This window comes from Lynx canadensis, chromosome A3 (assembly GCF_007474595.2).
Source record: "Lynx canadensis isolate LIC74 chromosome A3, mLynCan4.pri.v2, whole genome shotgun sequence".
NCBI classification, from domain to species: domain Eukaryota; kingdom Metazoa; phylum Chordata; class Mammalia; order Carnivora; family Felidae; genus Lynx; species Lynx canadensis.
Window position 1 is genome coordinate 57,587,912 of NC_044305.1, and position 21,136 is coordinate 57,609,047.

At 44.2% G+C, this 21,136-nt stretch overlaps 1 protein-coding gene across 2 annotated transcripts in view; it reads right to left on the reverse strand.

The window, feature by feature from the left end:
* Window positions 1-20,791, reverse strand: part of IL1R2 (interleukin 1 receptor type 2) — a 34,823-nt gene extending 14,032 nt beyond the window's left edge. Inside the window, exons 1-3 of one of the 2 annotated variants that reach the window (XM_030310373.1) lie at window positions 20,577-20,791; window positions 3,903-4,027; window positions 2,821-3,085 (exon numbers count right to left, since the gene is read on the reverse strand). In XM_030310373.1, coding sequence (XP_030166233.1) covers window positions 2,821-3,085; window positions 3,903-4,027; window positions 20,577-20,590 — 404 coding nt within the window. In that variant the 5' untranslated portion in view covers window positions 20,591-20,791. Of the gene's footprint in view, window positions 1-2,820; window positions 3,086-3,902; window positions 4,028-20,576 lie in introns of those variants that run through there. The other variant, XM_030310374.1, reaches the window with a different exon arrangement.
* Between the last annotated feature and the right edge of the window lie 345 nt (window positions 20,792-21,136).

A 21,136-nucleotide genomic window follows, 5' to 3' on the forward strand; every position in this document is an offset into this window, starting at 1 on the left:
ATTTATTTTTGAGACAGAGAGAGACAGAGCATGAACAGGGGAGGGGCAGAGAGAGAGAGGGAGACACAGAATCAGAAGCAGGCTCCAGGTTCTGAGCCATCAGCCCAGAGCCCGACGCGGGGCTCGAACTCATGGACCGTGAGATCGTGACCTGAGCTGAAGTCGGACGCTCAACCGACTGAGCCACCCAGGCGCCCCTCAGATCTTTTTTTCTACAAGAATAGAAAATAAAATGAGTATGAGGTATAATTTTTTAAAACAACCATAAAAACAAACTTTAAAAGACAAACATCACTCAGCTGACATCTCCCTGATTTTTGCATAGTATCACTACAAGAGTCTATAAGCATTGCCTTCAGGAAAGAAAAGGCACTTTCGTGTATATATTGACCGTCTTCTACAGTGCTCCCTATAACTAGGTGCTTCACATGCTGTGATTTCATAGAACTCTCCCAACAACTCTCTTTACAGAGGAGAAAACTGAAACCCATAAATGCCAAGTAATAAGACCAACATCCTACCAGCTAGAAAACGAGAAAGCTAGGATTCACACCCATACTATTCTAACCCAATTCCGTTCTTTTTCTAATGCACTGTTAAGTTTTCCTAGTAGTGCTCCTTAGGAAAACATTAGAATTCTTTTACACTAAAAGGAAAGAAAAACCATGCATTGATAGCTATTGTAAAATCAAGCATCCACATTTCCCTGCTATGGAAGTAAGAGATTGTCTATTTCCTAGGCAGGATTCATTGACAGGATGATTCATTGACACACTGGACTATGACTCAGCCACAAAAAAAGAATGTAATCTTGCCATTTGCAACAACATAGATGGATCTGGATGGCATGATGCTAAGTGAGATAAATCAGACAGAGGAAGATAGATACCATATAATTTCACTCATAAGTGGAATTTAAGAAACAAATGAACAACAACAACAAAAGAAACAAACAAGACTCTTAAACACAGAGAACAAACTGGTGATTGTCAGAGGGGAGGTAGGTGGGGGGGAATGGATGAAATAGGTGAAGGTGATTAAAAGTACACTTATAGTGCTGAGCACTGAGAAATGTACAGAACTGCTGAATACTCTACACCTGAAACTAATATAACACTGCATTTTAATTATTTTTCCATTTTTAAAGGAAATTAAAAATAAGACAACAAAAAACTTTGAAAATTAAAACTAGGCAAAGGACTTGAACAGACATTTGGCCAATAAAGGACATGGGTATATGCTTAGCATAACTAATCATTAGGGAAATGCAAATCGAAAGCCCAATAATATAACACTTCACACCCAGTAGGATGGCTATTATTCCTTTCCAAAACAAACAAACAAACAAACAAACCCCAGAAAATAATAAGTGCTAGTGAAGATGAGGAGAAACTGGAAGCCGTGTACATTGCTGGTGGGAATGTAAAATGGAGGAGGCACTGTGGCAAACAATGTGATGGTTTCTCAAAAATTTATTAAACATAGAATTACCATATGATCCACCAATTCTCTCCTGGGTATATACCCAAAAGAATTCAAAGCAGGGACTCCAACAGATTTTTTTTTTTTTTTTTTGAGACAGAGAGAGCATGAGCAGGGGAGCGGCAGAGAGAAAGGGAGACACAGAATCCAAAGCAGGCTCCAGGCTCTGAGCTGTCAGCACAGAGCCCGACATGGGGCTCGAAGACTATGAGATCATGACCTGAGCCGAAGTCGGATGCTTAACCGACTGAGCCACCCAGACACCCTACTCCAACAGATCTTTGTACACCTATGTTCAGACCAGCATCACTCACAACAGCCTAAAGGCAGAAGCACCATAATTACCAAAATATGGTATATTTATGCAATGGAATATTATTCCATTGAATAATGTTGAAAAGGAATGAAAGTCTAATACACACTGCAGTATGGATGAACCTTGAAGACACTGTGCTGAGTGAGATAAGCCAGTCACAAAAGGACAAACGCTGTAGGACTCCACTCATATGAGGTATTTAGAGCAATCAAACTCATAGAGACAAAAAGTAAGATGGGGGTTGCCAGGAGCTGGAGGGAAGAATGAGGAATTCGTGTTTAATGGGCTCAGAGTTTCAGTGTAGGACGATGAAGAATTCTGAAGATGAAGGATGCTGATGGTCGCATAACAATGTGAATGTGCTTAACGCACGGAAGTGTACCCTCAAAAAGGGATAAGATAATAACTTTTATGCTATGCATATGTTACCACGACTTTTAAAAAAAGCAACAGGACAAAGAGGGAGGGGGGTAGACCCCACATCAGGAGATTTGGGTTCCAGTTTCAGCTCCACACCCACCACCTAGGAGCACCTCATAAGTGAGCTTGGTCCCCTCACACGTACAATAAGCAATTGGATTAATTCATTCCTACAGTCCCATCCAGTTTCTATATCAATTTCTTTTGTCCATGCGGATGCAGGCATGAACAAAACGGCCCAAGTCCCAGTCCTCCTGGGGTTTACATTCTTACAGCGTAGGCAAACATTAAATATGTGAACACACGTGTGTCAGGTAGGAAAACTACCAGCACGGTAAAAAGAGAGAGTGTCAGGAATGTTGTTTTAGGTAAAGTGGCTGGGGGAGCCCTCTCTAAAGTGGTGACATTTGAGCAAAGACTTAAATGGAGAGAAAGAGCCATGAGGGTATCTGGGGAAAGCTCTCGGGTAGAGGTATTTCAGGAACAGTGAAGAGGACAAAAGGCAGATTCTCATTTTGAAATCCAGGTCAACACCGAAGAACCATGCAAAAGTCCATTCTGGAAGGAGCTCCACTCCGTACCCTAGTCCTGGGGGGCCTCACCTGACAGTGCAGAGGTAGGTGCCAGAGTCCCCTTGCAAGGCTGGCAAGATCCAGAGAGCACCATCCTGGACCCACATTCGTGTCTCTTCTTCCCCTGGAATCGTTCTAGCAGAATCATCTTTATGCCATGTCACGTTGACGTGGGGGCTGACAGACTCCCACAACCAATACTGCACCTGGGGGCACTTCAGGACCACCGGCTCCCCTTCCACTTTGAAGTCAGTTTTGAAATGCTTGCCAAGAAACTGGCAGTTTCCTGCAGCCGCTGAAGGACAGAGAGATCATAGTCAGGCTTTGGATCCAAAACCTCCTTGGATGGGCAGCTCTGAAGAAGCCGCGTGCCCCTAACAAGTGGCCTGCACCCCGGAGGCCCCATTAAACCCTCCTGTTATAATGACTTCAAAACTCCCAAAAACAACTTTTGGGTTACTGTCAATTCCAATTTACATTTTGTGGGGAAAATTCAATCTGGTTCACATGGAGATGAAAAAATGATTAAAAAGTTGGGTCATATTTTTCACTTGTTGACTCCTTATCATTAAAAGTAGATTTGGGGGGAGCCTGGGTGGCTCAATTGGTTAAGCATCCAACTTTGGCTCAGGTCATGATCTCACAGTTTGTGGGTTCGAGCCCCGTGTCGGGCTCTGTGCTGACAGCTCAGAGCCTGGAGCCTGCTTCAGATTCTGTGTGTGTCTCTCTCTCTGCCCCTTCCCTGCTCATGCTCTGTCTCTCTCTGTCTCTCAAAAATAAATAAACATTAAAAAATTAAAAATAAATAAAATTAAAAAATAAAAGTGGATTTTGGCTGAGTTCAGATACAAAAAGAGCTTAGTTGTGACAGGACATGTGGTTAAAATCCAAAGGCACCTTTTCCTGAGGGCAAATACACCACCTTCTTGGCTCGCTCTTTGGCAGGAATGACCTATGCCCAGAGCAAGCACAGTGCAACAGAGGAGATGGGCAGGAGGAAGCATCTGTCACAACTTGCCTTTTGAAAACAATAGACTTCACTAGATAAACAACTGCTTTCCCCCAGAGAAGCTTCAGGCAAGCCCTTTCCAGCTGAAAGATTCATTTCTCACCTGTGTGTTCCTCAGGCTGAACGGTGAAGGAATAAACGCCGATTATCAACACGTACAAGACAAACATTGTTTCCAGCAACTTCTGAAGGACACGGGAGGTGATCTCAGGTTCAGCACCCCCTAATCTGTAGGTGGAGACAGAGGGGTCACCAGGAGCCACACACACACCCAGAGAGAGAACACCTTGACGATGGTCCCAGCAGGAGGCTCTGGAGGCTTCACCTGAAGATGGAAATCTTTTTGCCCAGACTTTATAACCAAGAAAACACAAAAGTTTTGGATTTTCTCCTCAAAAGCTATATTCACTGAGCATACCTAACATCAACTCCCCAGAGCACTAACAAGGTGCCTTGGAAGAGGTGTTCCATATCTTAAGTGTTTCTCTCTCCTGAAGTGTGCCCTAGTGCTCCCTGCTGCAAACCGAGATGCTCTTTCCTTGGTTGTGGCCACTGCCTAGGCTCTCTCCAACCTTCAGGTCTTTACTCAAAATCATTTTAGTGAGGTCTTCCCTGACCTTCCCGTGTAAAGCTGCACCACCCTTCTGTGAATGCTGCACATTTTCCTTTCCTGCTCTATTGCTGTCTGTGGCATTCATCATCAACCACGTTCCCTCCCTATAGAATGCAAGCTCATGTACTCAAAGATCCTATTTACAACTATATCCTTAAGTTCTACTTGTTGAATGAATGAGTGGCTTAATCACTAGAAGCCAAAAGGTCTTTATATTTTACTTGTTGGAGAACTCTTCCTTCTGTCTCTATGGATTAGCTTTTATTTTACATACAATTCTGACGTACCTGATGGATGCTATGTACCGCTAACTCTCTGGTCTAGAGCATCCCAGGAGGAAAAGCAAAATAAGTTACAAATAGTGAATAGCTTACACAAGTTCATAAAGTACTCCTCCCCACATACTTCCCCAAGACTGGAGCACCAGATGTCTCCATATTTCCCTGCAGTCCCTTTCACACCATAGCGTAATGATCTGTTGTATTAGGCAACCATTGCCACAACCATACTACCAACAATCCATCTCAAGACTGAAATGCATAAAACAAGCGCCATGGCGATCACGCCAATGGTGTAAAGCGATTCTATCTCACAGTCCGTGAATCAGATAGGGGTTGGCTGACCTAGATCGGGCTGTTAGGCTTGACTCCATGCTTCGGGTGGGATTTAAGTCTCCTCCATGTGTCTCTCATCTTCCTTGGACCTACAACCTCCTGGGAGATGATCTTCTGTGATGGCAAAAAAAGGACGCAATGTGGCAAGAGCGCTCAAAGCCTTGCTCAGAACTAGCTTACTGCTGGTCTGCCCACATTCCATTGGCCAAAGCAAGTCATGTGGCCAAAGCTGCCATCACTGGGGCGGGGAGATTACTTCCACCTCTAGTGGGAGGAGCCTCAAGTTACACTGGAAATGGAAATACCTGGGAGCAATGATGACGTCTGCCACAACCGTGTCTTTTTGGCTCCCCTGGGTGGGGACAGTCTTGAGAACCAAGGCATGGTCTAATTCACAGCCCTCAAGGCCTATAAAATACCCAGTCCCAGAGAGTACTGGAGATTATTTATGCTCAAAAGCCTAGCAGGAAATTGGGAGTGATGAGTGAATCCAGGAAAAAAAAAAAAAATTCCCTATCACCACCCCTTCCCCATTTCCTTAAAGTTTAACTTGTTCCCTGACCCTGGAACAGATACCATTCTGAATGTCTCACAGTAAACCCAGATGGACCTTAAGTGGCCAGGGCAGGATTGGCAAACTGAGGAAGTACCCTTGCATGCTAGTAACCGTCCCTCATCCGAAGGCACGGGTTCAGAGTTGCAGTCTGAACTCCCCCTTGAGTGATGAGGAACTGGAATGGGCAGTGAAATGACCTGAGATCTTCCCCTTAGCTGTGTGTCTACCCCAGGGCTGTTTCCCCTAAGCTCTTCCTGCTTCTGCGTGGTCCTATCTTTCACCTGTTTCTGAAACACAAATATTTCCCGTGACTTTAACCACTAACCCCAGCCTCAGGTTAACCAGGCAACTTGATTAGCATAAGAGTCACAACAACGTTGACCAAGTTGCTTTGCCCTCTTTGCACACACATTAGCTTCTCGCATCCCCAGCTGTACTGGTCCCAGCCAGATTCACTCGTTCTCTAGAGAGGCTTTGAAAAAAGAGGGAGTCAAATACACATGTATAACCAATACCACATATCCAAGTAAGTGGATGAAGTCAAAGATGGTGACACGGGGACTGATACAATAGTGAGCTACTGAGCTAAACACTGAGAAAATAAGTTTTGCCATTTTACCCCCATGATGTGAATCTCATGATGCCAATTTGACAGATCATATAATACAAGAGATGAAGGAGGTTATATAGCTTGACCAATATCTCACAACAAGTAAGCAGGAATTGAAGTTTAAACCCAAGACTACTGATTCCAAAGCACTTACTCTTCAAAAATATAGTATTTATGACAGATGCTGCTAGTTTCCTCCTCTAAGATCTGTCCTCCCTGCTTTGCCAATTATAGAACCCCTGACTCTTAGTGTGACACATTGCTATCCCACACAAAGTCTATATTTCCCATCCTCCCTTGCAATTAGGAGTGGCCTAGTGACAGAATTTGGGTCAATGAATGTAGGTGGAAATGTATGCTCCTCCTGGGAAGTCGACTTAAAAGCCTCCTCAAAAGACTTAAAAGTCTCCACTGGTCTTCCTTCCTGCTAGCTCAGTATGGATATGGTGGGTGGATTACAGCCACCATATTGGGTCACAAGGTGCAGACCACTTGCAGACAGTGCTGGGATAAGACAGGAACATGAGTCCTTCAGTGGTTTCATGGGGCTCCCACCCTAGACTACCTTTTTTTTTTTTAATATGTTTGGGCTTCCTGCCATACATAGGCAAACTGAATCTCAATATGCAAACTTCTCAAACTTTATAAAAAGAACACCAGGGGAAGGAGCCCTGACAGGTCAGGTGTTGTGTTCTCACTGGTCCTCTTTCTGATACTCAACTGTTTCAAACAGTTTCTGCTGACTGACTCTTTAAGAAGTCACTTTGACTCAGCTTCCTCGCTGGCTCAGTCAGTAAAGCAAAAACTCTTGCTCTTAGAGTTATGAGTCTAAACCCCATGCTAGGTGTAGAATTTACTTAAAAGAAAAAACTTATTTTATGGGGTTCCTGGGGCTCAGTGGGTTAAGTATCCAGCTTTTGATTTTAGCTCAGGTCACAATCTCACAGTTTGTGAGATCGAGCCCCATAGCGGGCTCCGTTCTGAACATGGAGCCTGCTTGGGATTCTCTTTCTCCCTCTCTCTGCCTCTTCCCCATTTGTGCATTCACGCACCCTCTCAAAATAAATAAATAAACTTAAAAAAAATAGAAGTAATTCAACTCAAAGGCAGGAGGAGCTGAGCAGCCTCCCTTTGGATGAGAGCACCTCCCAGGACACAGGTGCAGGCTTAGCCTTGAGTTATGTGGTTTGTAACCATGTTTAAAATTACTTTGACACCAAAGAGTCAGACTGTGTCCATCCAGGGGGAGTTATCAGCTGAGGCTTCACAGAGCTACAGAGCTGGAAGGGTCTTAGGGAAATCTAGTCCTTTCACTTTCTTTTTCACATGTTGAAAGCGATTTGGACATTAACCTTCTTCTCAAAATCGCATGTCTGGTCAGGATGAGAAGTAGAGACATTTCAACAAGGACCCTGTTCCAGTGGCATGAAACCCTAAAATGTTGTACTCCCCATCCCCTCTCACCCACCCACCCCCCTTCCAGGGCCCTCTCAGCCAAAGGAATTAATTGCCTTGGTTTCCCTCTGAAGACTTTGGCAAAAAACAACTGCTTCATTGTGACCTCTTCAGGAAGTGGCTTCAGACAACTAAACCACAAACATGCAGTAGTGATCATTTTTAATAATCAAAACCTAGGGAAAAGGCTGGAACCAAAATTGCCCTAGCGTGGGAAATAGTAATTCTTTGGCAGGCCTAAAGGAAAAAGAATTTGTTCTGCAGAGGTGTGCAGCAAAACATTCCTCTCCTGCCCTACTTTCTTTCAACGTGTCTTTAAATTACAGACAATTTGACATTTCTTGAATCCGAGTTGACCTTCTTATTGGAAGAAAGAAATTTTAAAGGCAACTGATTCCAAGAATTTGAATGACAATTTTTTTTTCCACACAACTATGTTTCACTACATCCAGTGTACGAAAACCGAAGAATAAGATGGAAAGCAGGGCCAGGAATAAGAAAATGACCAACAATTTGTGGAGAGTTCAAGGAAGGAGAAAGAACACAGTACGGTGGAAAGAGCTGGTGGCCCGGCACTGAGCCTAGCACCCTGCTTACCGCCTTTGATCCCTGGTGTCAGCCTCCTGCTCATGGATGGTACACATAGCCTAAGAGTATGTAGCTGTTTGCTTCACCTTTTAATTTAATTTTGAAAATCCCAACAGACTAAAAAAGTGAGGATGGCATAACACCAGTATGTATTTCACGAGACTCACCAATTATTAACATTTTGCTTTATTCTCATTCTCTCTCTGTCTCCTTCCCTATATATACACACACATATATGTGTGTGTATATATACATATATAAGCATGTATATACATACATATATATATACATATATACATACACACACATATACACATACACACATACATACATATATACACATATATACATATACACACATATGCACACACATATATACATATAATATACACATATATACACGCATGTGTACATATATACACATGTATACACATATGTATACATATACATATATACACATATGTGTATACACATGCATATACACATACATACACATATACTTACACATATACATACACATATACATATTGTTCCCCTGAACACTGGAAAATTACAGACATCTCAAACTTCACCCCTAAATACTTTAGAATGCATATAGGAACACATGTTTTAGCAGATTGTGAACAAATAAGCAAATAAATGATAGCTCCAGAGATCAATCTTCAGGCATTTAAAAGGATTAAACATGTTACCCTCTAGTATATTTTAATATAGCTCTTAATTCACTGAAAAGATTAAACTTTATTTCTATCTTCACCTTGTTCCGGAAAGATTTTAGGCAGCTGCCCATCTCTGAGTCAGGCAGTACAGTCACCCAAAAAAGCAAAACAAAGATGACAGATCTTGAATATTAATGAAGTCAAAGAGTTATCAGGCCCTACTCATACTATTTAGCCACCTCCAGTTTAAAGTAAATTCCTAAAAACTGACACATGTTGTTGCAGGCATGTGGTATGAAACCTTTTGACACCCAAAGGAAAATAAATATTTGCATCAATGTTAAGCTTGGAAATTTTTAAAATTTAAAGCCGAAGCAAAATAAGAAGTATTTTGAACTAAGTCTCTGGAAAGCACAGGATGTTAAGAGCTTAGGGAATAAGAAGATTCTTTAGTTTCAGATGCAGAGAAATACATGATCAATTTTGAGGCAGCCTTTTTTTTGTTTTTTTAGTATACTGGCTTAAAGCAGAACCCTTGATGGGTTGTCTACAGAAAGGAGAGAAACTAGTTTCCCCACCACACCACACTCCCCCCACCCAACCCCAGAATTCAGAGAACTCAGTGCAGCATGGTGGGACAATTTCTGGTCTGCATGGCCATGTCAGAATGAGAGCACCTCAATGTCCTTGACTCCAGTGGGGTCTGGGGAGATGGAAATGCTTACTGGAAGCCATGGCACAGGAAGACCCATCTTTGGGCCATGATGGGCTGAATCTCAAAGGGAAAACTTAGAGAAGCTAAGAGTTGGCTCCACCAAGGGCTACATGCCTTCTTTATGTTTTACTTTCTGAAACCACTCTTTTTTCATCAAACCTTTTGAGCTCGGTCAACTGCCCCAACCAGGAACCATTGGCAAAGAGGTTTGACAAATCAACCCAACTCATCTCCCCACTCATTTGAATCCTCTGTTCACACTTTGCATTCCCAGTAAGCCTGAGTCATTCAGAGCCCCCAGCAAGCTGGACCATCAACCAAGACACTTCCTTCACCTTCTTCCTGCATCAGGCCCTCTTACAGGCTAGCCCCTGACAAGACCCACCCCTCTAGCTCAGAATAATTGCCATCCTCCTAGAATATGACTGATGTGGGGTGGAAGCTCCATCCATGAGGCCCTCAGCACCCACAGTATGAATCCACCAGGCTTCACATTCTCCCAACCTGATATTTGTGTGAGAGGAATTTTCTGCTCTGAACAATTCCAGAGGGCTAACTAAACTCGTGAGTCTGGTAGAGTGTATCATCCCCATTATAAACATGAAGCAATGGAAATAGACTCAGATACATTAAGTAACTTACCCAAGGCCACAGAGCTAATGGAATGATAAAGTGGAATGTAATCCTGAGTCAACACAATCCTTAGCCTTGGTATTCATCCTCTGCTCTATAGAAGCACCAGAACCTGGAGCTAGAGGGGGCTCTAGAAGCCATAAAGCTCAGCAGCCCATCCAAACAGTCTTTCCAAACCCAGCATCCTCCATAGATTGCCAACTTTACCCCTCATTAGATGGACACTTCCAGTCTTGGAATATACACATGATCAGAAACTTCTGTCATTTAGGGGCATATGGGTGGCTCAGTTGGTTAAGCATCTGACTGTTGATTTCAGTTCAGGTCATGATCTAGCAGTTTATGGGATTGAACCCCACATCTGGCTCTACACTGAGGGCACCGAGTCTGCTTGGGACTTCTCTCTCCCTCTCTCTCAAAGTAAATAAACATTAAAAAAAAAAAAACAAAAACAGAAACCTCTGTCATTTCAAATGTAAATTTGCCTTCCCCTAAGCTCCACTCATTGGTCAGAGTCCATCCTAGAAGGAAGCTCAGAAGAAGTCCATCAACATGGCACAGTAGTTCTGAGAGTTAGGGAGTCTCTACGGGAAAGAACTGTGGAAAGCACATGGACTTGAGAGTCTGACAAAGCAAATGTGAGTCCTGCCTTCCTTGTGTGCCAGCAGGATGGTTTAGGGCCCGTGGCGGGGCGGGGACTGGGGGGTGTGGGGATCATACTGCCTCTGAGAGATTCAGTCTGCTAATCTGTAAAATGGCTGTAGCCTAGCATGTGGCACAGAAGGGTCAGATTCCATGTGATATGTAAAGAGGTCAACACAGAGCTGGCAAAGACAAATCACTTAAAATGTGGTGGCTCTCATCAGCACTTTACAGAAGCAGACCCAAAAACTCAGGAGGTGAGTAACTTTATCAAGAGCACACAACTGGCAGAATTGAGTTAGAAGTCAGAGTTTCCACCACCTGCATTCTTACTAACTCCTGCTAAGGGTCCCTCTCACAGCCTGAGAACTTTCTGGTACCATAGTCAATAACTTACCTAATACCAGTTGCTACATTAGAATGGTGTTCAACTTTACCTAATGGAATCAATAAACCTGATGCCTAAATCCATATTATAGAATAATGTTTGGGGCACCTGGGTGTCTCAGTCAGTTAAGTGTCTGACTCTTGATATCAGCTCCGGTTGTGATCTCCCGGTTGTGTGATTGAGCCTTGAGTTGGGCTCTGCGCTGACAGCACAAAGACTGGGATTCTCTCTCTCTCTCTCTCTCTGCCCCTCCAGCGCTTGTGCGTGCATGCATGCTCTCTCTTTTCCTCTCTCCCTCACTCAAAATTAAATAAATAAACTTTAAAAAAAGAAATGTGTTTAACATGTAAACACACAATTGTAAGTACATGCACACACACACATTGAAAGCCTACCACAGAATTCTGATGCTTTCATTCAGACCGACATCTTAGCGGTAAAGTCTTTAAGCACATTAGAGCAGGAGATTGAAGCTGGATTTCTGGAAGCTGGATTCACTCTACCATTAACTAGCTATGTGATCTTAGGCAAGCCACTAAGAGATTTACCCAATCTGGGTCACAGTTTCTTCATCTCTAAAATAAATACAAGGACTGAGCTGCTGAAAGCTCCCAGGTCTCTTTCAGCTGTAAAACCCTAGGATTCAAAGTCAGTGTGGATTTGCACTTAGGCTCCAGCCGTGGGCACAGCTCCAGTTTCTAAAGCAGGAAGTAAGGGGCCTTAGTCAGATAACCACCAAATCTCATCAATTCACTTGCAGAAGTCCCAAAGCCAGAAAACAGCAGAGCCAGGATTCAAGACCTCTGAGTTCTCCTGAGGATGGGAGTTCTAGCTCCACTGGGCTACTCACTGGGTAATGTTTGTTGTGTGTTGGCATGGGACAGGAAGCAAACCCTTTAAGCCGAATGTGGCTTTCAACCTCTTGTAATCTGAGTGTATGTAATAAACACCACACAGTCATTCAGAGAACTTATTCATCTGAAATAAGGTGGGTAGAGGAAACAAGGACAAAATGATCTGAACAGCTGAAAGAGAGCAATATGATCCTGGCACAAAGGCATGTATATTTTACTCACAAAAGGAGCTTTTCACCTCTCTCACTGAACCTCTTTCTGGTTGCGTATAGAGTATTATCACTTCTCAGAGTGGCAATTATATTCTCTAAAGATGGCCACAACAGTATCTCCCATCTTACGTGGTCTTCTATGATGTGATTGTGCACTCTGCCATCACAACTTGGAGTCCAACTCCCCTCCATTGAATGGGGCCAGCCTGGGACTTGTGTCTAACCAACGAAATAATGCTGGGTGAATGCTTCCACCTAGTTTCCTTGGGATGCTTACTCTGGGGAAAGTCAGCCACCATGTAAACTGTCCAGCTACTCTGAGACCACCTTGCAAAGGAGGCCACATGTAGGGAATATGGTTGACAGTTCCAGCTATATCTGGCCTCATAGGAATCCCCTCAAAGACACCATCCATGTGAGTAAAGCCCTCTTAGACTCTCCAGAAGAGTCCTTTCACTAGCTGAGTACCACTGTTTGAACCCAATCAAATCACATGGAGTAGAAGAATTGCTTAGCTGAGTCCCTCTCAAATTCATGACCTGCAGAATATGTGAATTATAATAAAATGTTTGTTATAAGCTGCTAAATTCTGGGGCACTTTGTTACGCAGCAATATGTGACCAGAACACTTCATCAAAAGCAGATTCGAGGTGGCAAATTAGAAAGAGGGACTGTACTGGTAGAAGAAATGTACAGAGAAGCGAGTGACAGCTGATGGCCCAATGACACAGGAGACAGAAAAACATTAAGAGAGATGCAGGAAAAAAGAAAAGAAAAATATGAAGACAGTTGCAAGAACCAGAGTACTTCAATCAAGGACCTTTAAGAGCAGACATCAATGGTCCCTCCACCTCACTATGCCTGACTGACAGTGTCAGGGTGACACATTCCATTGTATTCTCTCCTTGCTATCTCCAATTCTTCTGCCACCATAGCCCAAAGAAAAGGGAAGAGCAAAACCCTCCCCAGAAAGGAGGGAAGGAAGTGGATGTGACATATTCCTTCCTGGTAGGAAGGGGAAGTAGAAGAAAAGGCTTTGGGGGCTCCAGGGTGAAAGGAGGAAAACCACAAGAGCAAGGAGGCATATTGGCATGCTCCTGAGACACACGGTAGAAGGGATGGGGGTGGGGGAGCAACTGAGAGCAGAGAAACTTTTGTTCTGCTTTCAAATTGGGTCTCCAGAGGAACCCCACCATGGTAAAGCAAGGCATCCTGACCAAGTGGGGGTGCTAAGGAAAAAGGGAAATAATGGCATGGCATGTTCAGGTAGAGGGATGCAAGCATTAGTCCCCTGCTAGATTGAGTTCTTCACTGATGGAGAAGAGATCCAGATATTCCCCTGTGCTTCCAGTGGAGAATGGGAGGTAAACTGAGATCTGGACTACTATGGGACTGACATGATGAAAGACGAGGTGACTTGAAGCCAAGACTGCCAGATATTCAGTCCATGAGGAGCAGTGTGGCCAAGTGTGGAAACATACCCCCAACAGGTGGTAAATTCCACATCCTTAAGCCCTGAGCTCTTCACCCTCTACTACCATGGCTTTTCTGGGGCTCCCCTGAGATCCTCTTGGTTCAGCAACAAATAGTACAGCATCCATTCCAGTTGGTTGATGTTCGTTCATCTCTGCTGGTTGTTAAATATTCTGAGTATAATCTGCACAAGTGGCCAGTCTAAGCCAGGAGAGAAACGTGGCTATGGCCAAGACACAGAGAACCTATGGAGCCAGTGAGGCGCACAGTAGACCCAAGTTGGCCATTGTCATGGCTCTGACCCAGCTGCAAGATCAGACCATGGGTTTTCCCAGCCACAGAACTCAGCAGTAGATTCAGCAGGACACTACATGACCACCCCATCCAGAGACATCTCCATGGAAACCAGTGAAGTCTTCAGGCCATCAGGTGTGGACTGTCACCCTTCCCATCCTGCCCTGAGGACATGGCCTCCCTATTGTCAGACTCCTTCCTGGCTAGGAGGTGAGAAACTCTGAAAGCCTGAGCTCCACCCAAAAGAGACTGAATAAATCCAAGAGAGGCAAATGTGAACCAGCAAGATGGGGATGACATTTTCCTAATGAAAAGGGGCCTCAAGACCAAATGAGATTCTTATCAAAATAGTGATTAAAGGTACAATTTTTAGCATCAATTTGTAGTGAGTATAAAGTTTCACCATGCTACATATATTTTAGAAAGAGTTCCTTCCAAAATTAAGTTGTCAAAAAAGGTGGGTTTTTCTCTTTATGCAATGAAAGATCATCTTCCACTCCCTGGAAAATGTGCCCAGCCAGGATGGCTTGTCCTCTGAGGGTCACAGAAGGTAGCAGCTTTCCCTGGCCCTGTGTCCAGCATGTCCATGAGAGCAGAGAAAAGTCAAGCAAAAACAAACAATTAAAAACTCAAACGATTTTGGGGTGCCTGGGTGGCTAAGCATCCGACTTCGGCTCAGGTCACGATCTCACTGTTTGTGAGTTCGAGCCCCGCGTCAGGCTCTGTGCTGACAGCTCAGAACCTGGAGCCTGCTTCGGATTCTGTGTCTCCCTCTCTCTCTGCCTCTCCCCTGCTCACGCTTTGTCTCTCTCTGTCTCAAAAAAAAAATAAAACATTTAAAAAAAAAACTCAAATGATTTTTATCTATACCCTCTGGGGAAATCCGTTGCCATGAGAAAGCCCACTAAAGCCCAGACTTACTGGGTTTTCCACAGACCCAAAAAGTCTCACCAGGGAGTCCTTTGCTGTCCTCTGTGGCTGGGGTCAAGCATTCCATTCACACACTAACCCCTCTGGCTGTTTTCAGCCCTGCGATGCCCAGCCGCCTTGTCAAGAAGAGATCTATGAAGCTGGACGGTCTGAAATCCTGCTTCCTCCAAACCTGAGCAACATGCTGTGGTAGACAGACTCACGCGGACCAATATCTGGAACTTTTCTACTTTGGATACACACAGAATTTCACTTCTCTGTACACTTGAAGTTAGGCATAGTCACATGACTGGTTATAGCCATGTAAAGTAAGTAGGAAGGATATGGATCACTAAGCATTTCATTTCTGGTGCCTACCCTCCAGCACTCTTTCTCTGAGCCCTTGTTTATTGACGGCGGCCACATAGGATGATCAGGTTATCCTGATAGGAGGCTGAGGTCTATCTACTTCCATCCATGGATCCACTCAGTTGTCTCTGCATGTCTTTTCTCCTTCTGTTAAGTAGGAGAAACATCTATTTCCCACCCCAGCACTCATGTCAAAACAATCTAACAGATGGTCTTCATGAATTCTCTTTTGAAAATGTCCTCAAGTGGCTACAGCGAGCCGTCCACAGTCTCACACAGCTGACCAATGACAATGAGATAGCATGAGCAAAAGAAACTTGTGTTGTACTAAGCTGCTGAGATGTTTTAGGTTTATCTCTAACTTGGAATGATATGCACAGCAACCAAAGAAAACAATTGTAATTGTTTTCTATTGTTGTGTAGAGATACCATGAACTTGGTGACTTAAAATAACACCCATTCATTACTCATACTGCTGTGGGTCAGATGTCTGGTCTCAGCTTGGATAAAGTCTCTGCTCAGGGTCTAGCAGACTATCAAAGCTCAGGGTCCTGTTCCAAGCGGTTTTTGGTAGGAGTCAGTTCCTTTTGATTGTACAACTGGGATCCCCACTTTCGTGCCGGTTGTAAGCCAAGGCCACTCTCAGCAGCTAGAGGCCACCCACCATTTCCGGCCTCATGGCCACCTCCACAAGATGACAGTTTGTTTTCTCAAGGCCAATAGAACAATATCGGATGTTGCGTCATGTATGTCTGACCTCTTGACTCTGACCTCTAGACTTTTTTTTTTTTTTTTTATACAGTCTACCTGGTTGTATCAGGCACACCCAGGAAAACTCCTTTTGATAAACTTCAAGTCAGCTAGTCAGGGTCTTAAATTACACCTGCAAAATTCTTTCACCTTTGTGGTACAAGGTGAACCTAATCATTACATTCTTATATTCCCTCCTCATTCAGGGGAGGGGATATACAAGGACCTGGATCAGTGGGGGTCGTCTTAGGATTCTGCTTACCACAGACATTTAAAAAAACATTCTGATGAATATTAGCTCTAGAAAATTCAGGAACTATCCACAGCTTTGCTTTCACTTCTTCCTTGCTCCCAAGTAACAAAACCTTGTCCCAAATGTTTTGAAGCCTTGCTATTCAAAGTGTCATCCATGACCAGCAGCATCACTTGTGAAGAGAGGTGAAATCGCAGGCCCCACCTCAGACTCAGGCATCAGAATTACGGGCATATTAACGAGATTTCTAGGTGATTGAGAAGCATTGATCTTTAGATTGGTTCATCCTTAAATAAAGTAGGCAGAGGTCTACATGGAGTGAGAGCACAGCTTATATTAAATTCCCATGCCCTGATCACTCCAGGCTTTCAGAGCGGTTTCTGAAATTTTGCTGTCAGAATCACATAATCTGATGATGATATAGAAGATGGTGATACTAGCTAACATTTACTGAACATCAATATACGCCAAGCAGTGGGCAAAGCTCTTTTAATTTCCCCAACATGTAATGAGCTACATATTATTATTTTTGTTTTAGAGATGAAGACATGGAGGCTTGCAAGAAGAGTTCCTTACTCCTCTATGGAAAAACAAATAAAAGTGGTGGGGCCAGGATTTGCCATAACTCAGGGTGTATGTGATCGTATTGTCAGAAGTTGTCAAAGCTAGTCCGTGAATCACAAACTAGGGTCCGGGCCAATTCAGCTTGTGAGTAAGCATAATTCAGCCAGAATGTTGGTATTACTTTTCACTGAATTTCTTTCCCAAGGGACAACCTTATTCCAATTGGCCACAAGCCGTATCACTCACAGACTCACAGAGTTGATTTACTGCCTGGACTGTGAATATACTCAAGCCTGAAATCCCCAATTAAGTCCACGTATTCTTGAATTTCCCCTTGACATTTCATGACAAATGTGGGTGGTATGAATACTTTCCAGAGATCCTTAACAACAGCAAAGAACCTCTGCTCCCTAACCCATCCCTGTCATCTGATGAGTGAAACTAATGTCCAGAAACTAAGGTACATGTCTAAGTCACATAGCAAGATAATATCAAGGTTCTAAATTGGGCTCTTTTGGCCCTGCAATCAAATATCACAATCATCTGCCTCCTCATGTTTAGGAAACTATTTATGCTCAATATGAAACAGAGGTTCTTAACCAAAGTATGTTTCAGAAACGTTTGGATGGAGGTTAATACAGATTCTCAGACTTCTCTCCTATTCACACCACTGGTGAGTCAAATGCCCATTAATCTGAGATTCATCAGATAAATTACAGGTTCAGAACACAGAGTTTGAAGTTGAGCTAGTCCCTGAATAGTTAATAGAGGTGGGACAGTAAGGAGTATAAGGGACAGAATAGGGCAGTGGCTCTCAGCCTTGGTTATACATTGGAATTCCTGAAAAGTTTTAAATTTTTCTTTTAATGTTTATTTATTTTTGAGAGAGAGAGAGAGAGTGTGTGTGAGCAAGGAAGGTGAAGAAAGAGAGAGACACAGAATCCAAAGCAGGCTCCAGGTTCTGAGTATCAGCACAGAACCCAAAGCAGGGCTCGAATTCACAGACCACAAGATCATGACCTAAGTCAAAGTCAGATACCTAACCAACTAAGCCATCAGACACCCCTAGAAAACTTTAAACACTACTAATGCCTGGGTCCCAGCCCCCAACGTTAATGATGTAATTGGTCCCAGGTACAGAGATTTTTAAAAGCTCCCCAACTGATTCTAACACTTGGCCAGGGCTGAGAACCACTGGAGTAGGGTCTCTGAGATGCTAGAGTATTAACAGCACCATCATCATTTTCCTTGTGACGCCACTGGGTTTGGCCCATCACCTGGCCACAGAAGCTTCCATATTCCTTTCATCTTTTTGCTGCCCTTTGCCACCCCCTTCCTATGTTAAGCAATGTTCCTTCATTAGTGAAGAACAAAATTGATAGGAGCCTGAGGTCAAGATTCAGACACTAAGATACCTCTTGTTCCTGCTGTGATTATGTGTCCATCCGTTAAAAGAATTCTCCTATTTAAGACCTCCGGCCTCTGGTACTCATGTCAAATCCAGTGGGTCTCTGAGAGCTGTTTTGAAAATGGCCTCAAAATGTTGTTGTCCTGAAACAACTCCCTGGTCAGTTTGCACTGGGTGTAAAACTTCTTGTTGTTGCCTAAAGAAGTGGTTCTCAAAGTGTGGTCCCCAGACCTGGAGCATCAGCATCACCGGGGAACTGCTCAGAGATGCAAGTCCTCAGACATTCTGCACACAAGGACTGAATCAGAAATCTGAGTAGATCCAGCAGTCTGTGCTTACTAAACCCCAGGGGTACAGGTACACCCTCAGGTTTGAGAAGCACTGGCCAAAGGCTCTGTCTTGACCATGTACCCCCATAAGGAAAGCAGCTGATGATAACATAAAAAGGCAACCTAAACCCATACAACTGCCATTTGTCAGTTGCGTTTTTATGTGACACGGACTCTGCTAGCCTGTCCGTGGCTAGCAGAGGAGGAGGAACAGGGCCTGAGGGTCTTAATCACACAGTAGTTTGCCGTGCAACAGCTGGGGTGTGAGGTCCAGTGGGAGCCAGGAGGTTGAGGGGACACCTGCTGGCAGGACTTGGGAGGTGCTCCCTGGCAGCTGGAAATAAATGGAGCAGAGACTATCCTCACAGCTCCTCTGACCCTACCCAAGTTTCCTGCTTGCCTCTTAGGGTAACCAAAGAAGCTAAAATGTGGGAAAATGCAATGGAAATGGACAAGACTGTAATGAGATGTGACTGTAATGAGATGTCAGTTGTGTGTGTGGGAATACCACACCGAACCGGTGGGATGGAACCCACTGCCCCCCCTGAGATGGCAGAGCTCAGAGAGATGGGCCAGGGCAAGGGTGAACTGGGTGGGATGGGGTGAGCTGAGGAGCAGGAAGCAGCATCCCATCGCAGGCCCTGAGCAGCTGGGGGGGGGGGGGGGGGCGGGGCCTTGACAAGTCAGGTCACTCAACTGTCTGTTTATAGAAGAGGAAACCCAGACAGAGACGAGGCTTGACCTGGACCACACCACACTAATGGCAGACCTGGGAGCTTCTGAGGACACTGGGGTTCCATGAGGAGCCAAGGCCTCCAAAGGTGTGGGATTCAAGGGAGATAATGCCAAAGAGTGAGAGCCAACATCTCAGCAGCACACACGGTGTGCCAGGCTGCTCCAAGCGCTTCCCATGATTCAGACTCATTTACTCTTCCCACTACCTTGGGATCCTCCTCACCAAGGTCATTATTTACAGATGGGGAAACTGAGGCACTGAGAGGCTAAACGTAAATTGTGCAATGTATTTCATTATAATTGGGGATAAAAATTAACTTTATTTTAAAAATCGTACCTAGTTTTATTATTTCACGAGAATGAAGCAAGGGATAAAGGTAAGCTTAATGCTTCCTGGCTATTGATTACTGGCCAGCTGCTGGCCACTGGATAGATGATCTCTATCCAAATTGTACTCCTTATTCACTAGAGTACAGAATGGTTTAAAGACAGTCATGTTATGGACACAGGTGTGACATCATACAACTAGTAAGAGGCAAAGTCAGAACTCGAACACAGACCCTTTAGCCTCACAGCTCACACTTTACCACCACTATCTGCTTGCTACTCCTCCAAGACAACCCAGAGTCCTGGTGTTCAGCCGGCTCTGAAAGCCCCAGTGTTAGAAGAGTGACACCCACTTTTAAAAAGGAAACATGCCCTACTAGAAAGTTCCCCAACCTTCCAAAGAAGAAAGCCTCTGAATTCAGTGTAAGCCTCGTAGGCACAGCCTCCCCCGAGGTGACCTGTCTACAACTATGAATTTCCTTTTATTGGATTCTGCACCAATTTTACCTGTTGCTTGGAAACATGGAAGATCCTCAGAGACCCTCTGATCCAGCCCTTTTTTGACAGAGAAACTGAAGCCCAAGAAGGTCAAGGTCACCTTCACACAAGTGAAGATCAAAGAGATGAGGAATGTCACCCAGGAAGGCACCCAGAGACATCAGGAAATCTGCTTGAGGCTCCATTCTGAAATGGAACTCAAGGGTCCTGACGCCTCCGATTTCTCTCTCTCTCTCCCTCTCATTCTGTCATTCCCTCTCTCTCTCATTCTCTCACTCTCTCTGTTTCTCCTTCGCTCTCATACCCTCACACTCTCAAAATCCTCTTACCTGCAGCCCTGCATTCTTTGACTTTGTTGCTTCTCGCCTGGGGAAGGCTGCCAGGCCCAACTTTTACCTTCAGTGGAAACTCAGCAGTCCAGGCAGGGATTTATATCCTCGTCCTCCAAGGATTTCCTAATAGGGCTTGTGTCACTCTCTCTGACTGAGTGGCTGTGAACACACCTTTTCCCTCCTTACCGGGGAGCACCCTCTGGCTTATGGTGCTGGGTGCATGATCACTCAGTTGGGGAAGTGGCCAAGGAAACTGTGTGTAAGTTTCCCTATTTTTTTGTGACTCGCTAAAACTTACGTACTTCCAGCTGAGAGGTGGTTTTAAAGTGATGTGTATTCTGCCTGACCATGGCTCCATCAAAGAGAAAAGGAGGTCTTCTGGGCTTTAACTGGTGAGAGAGTTGATGTCTGTCCCCATGGAACCCTTCTGGGATAGAAGGAGAGTTAAGCTTTGAGTCCTCCGTGTCCCAGTCTTATATGATTTCTAATTGTTAAGTGAAGGAAGGGGGTGACTTTCCAAATCTTTATTACAATTTGTGGAATTTGTCAAACCGAAT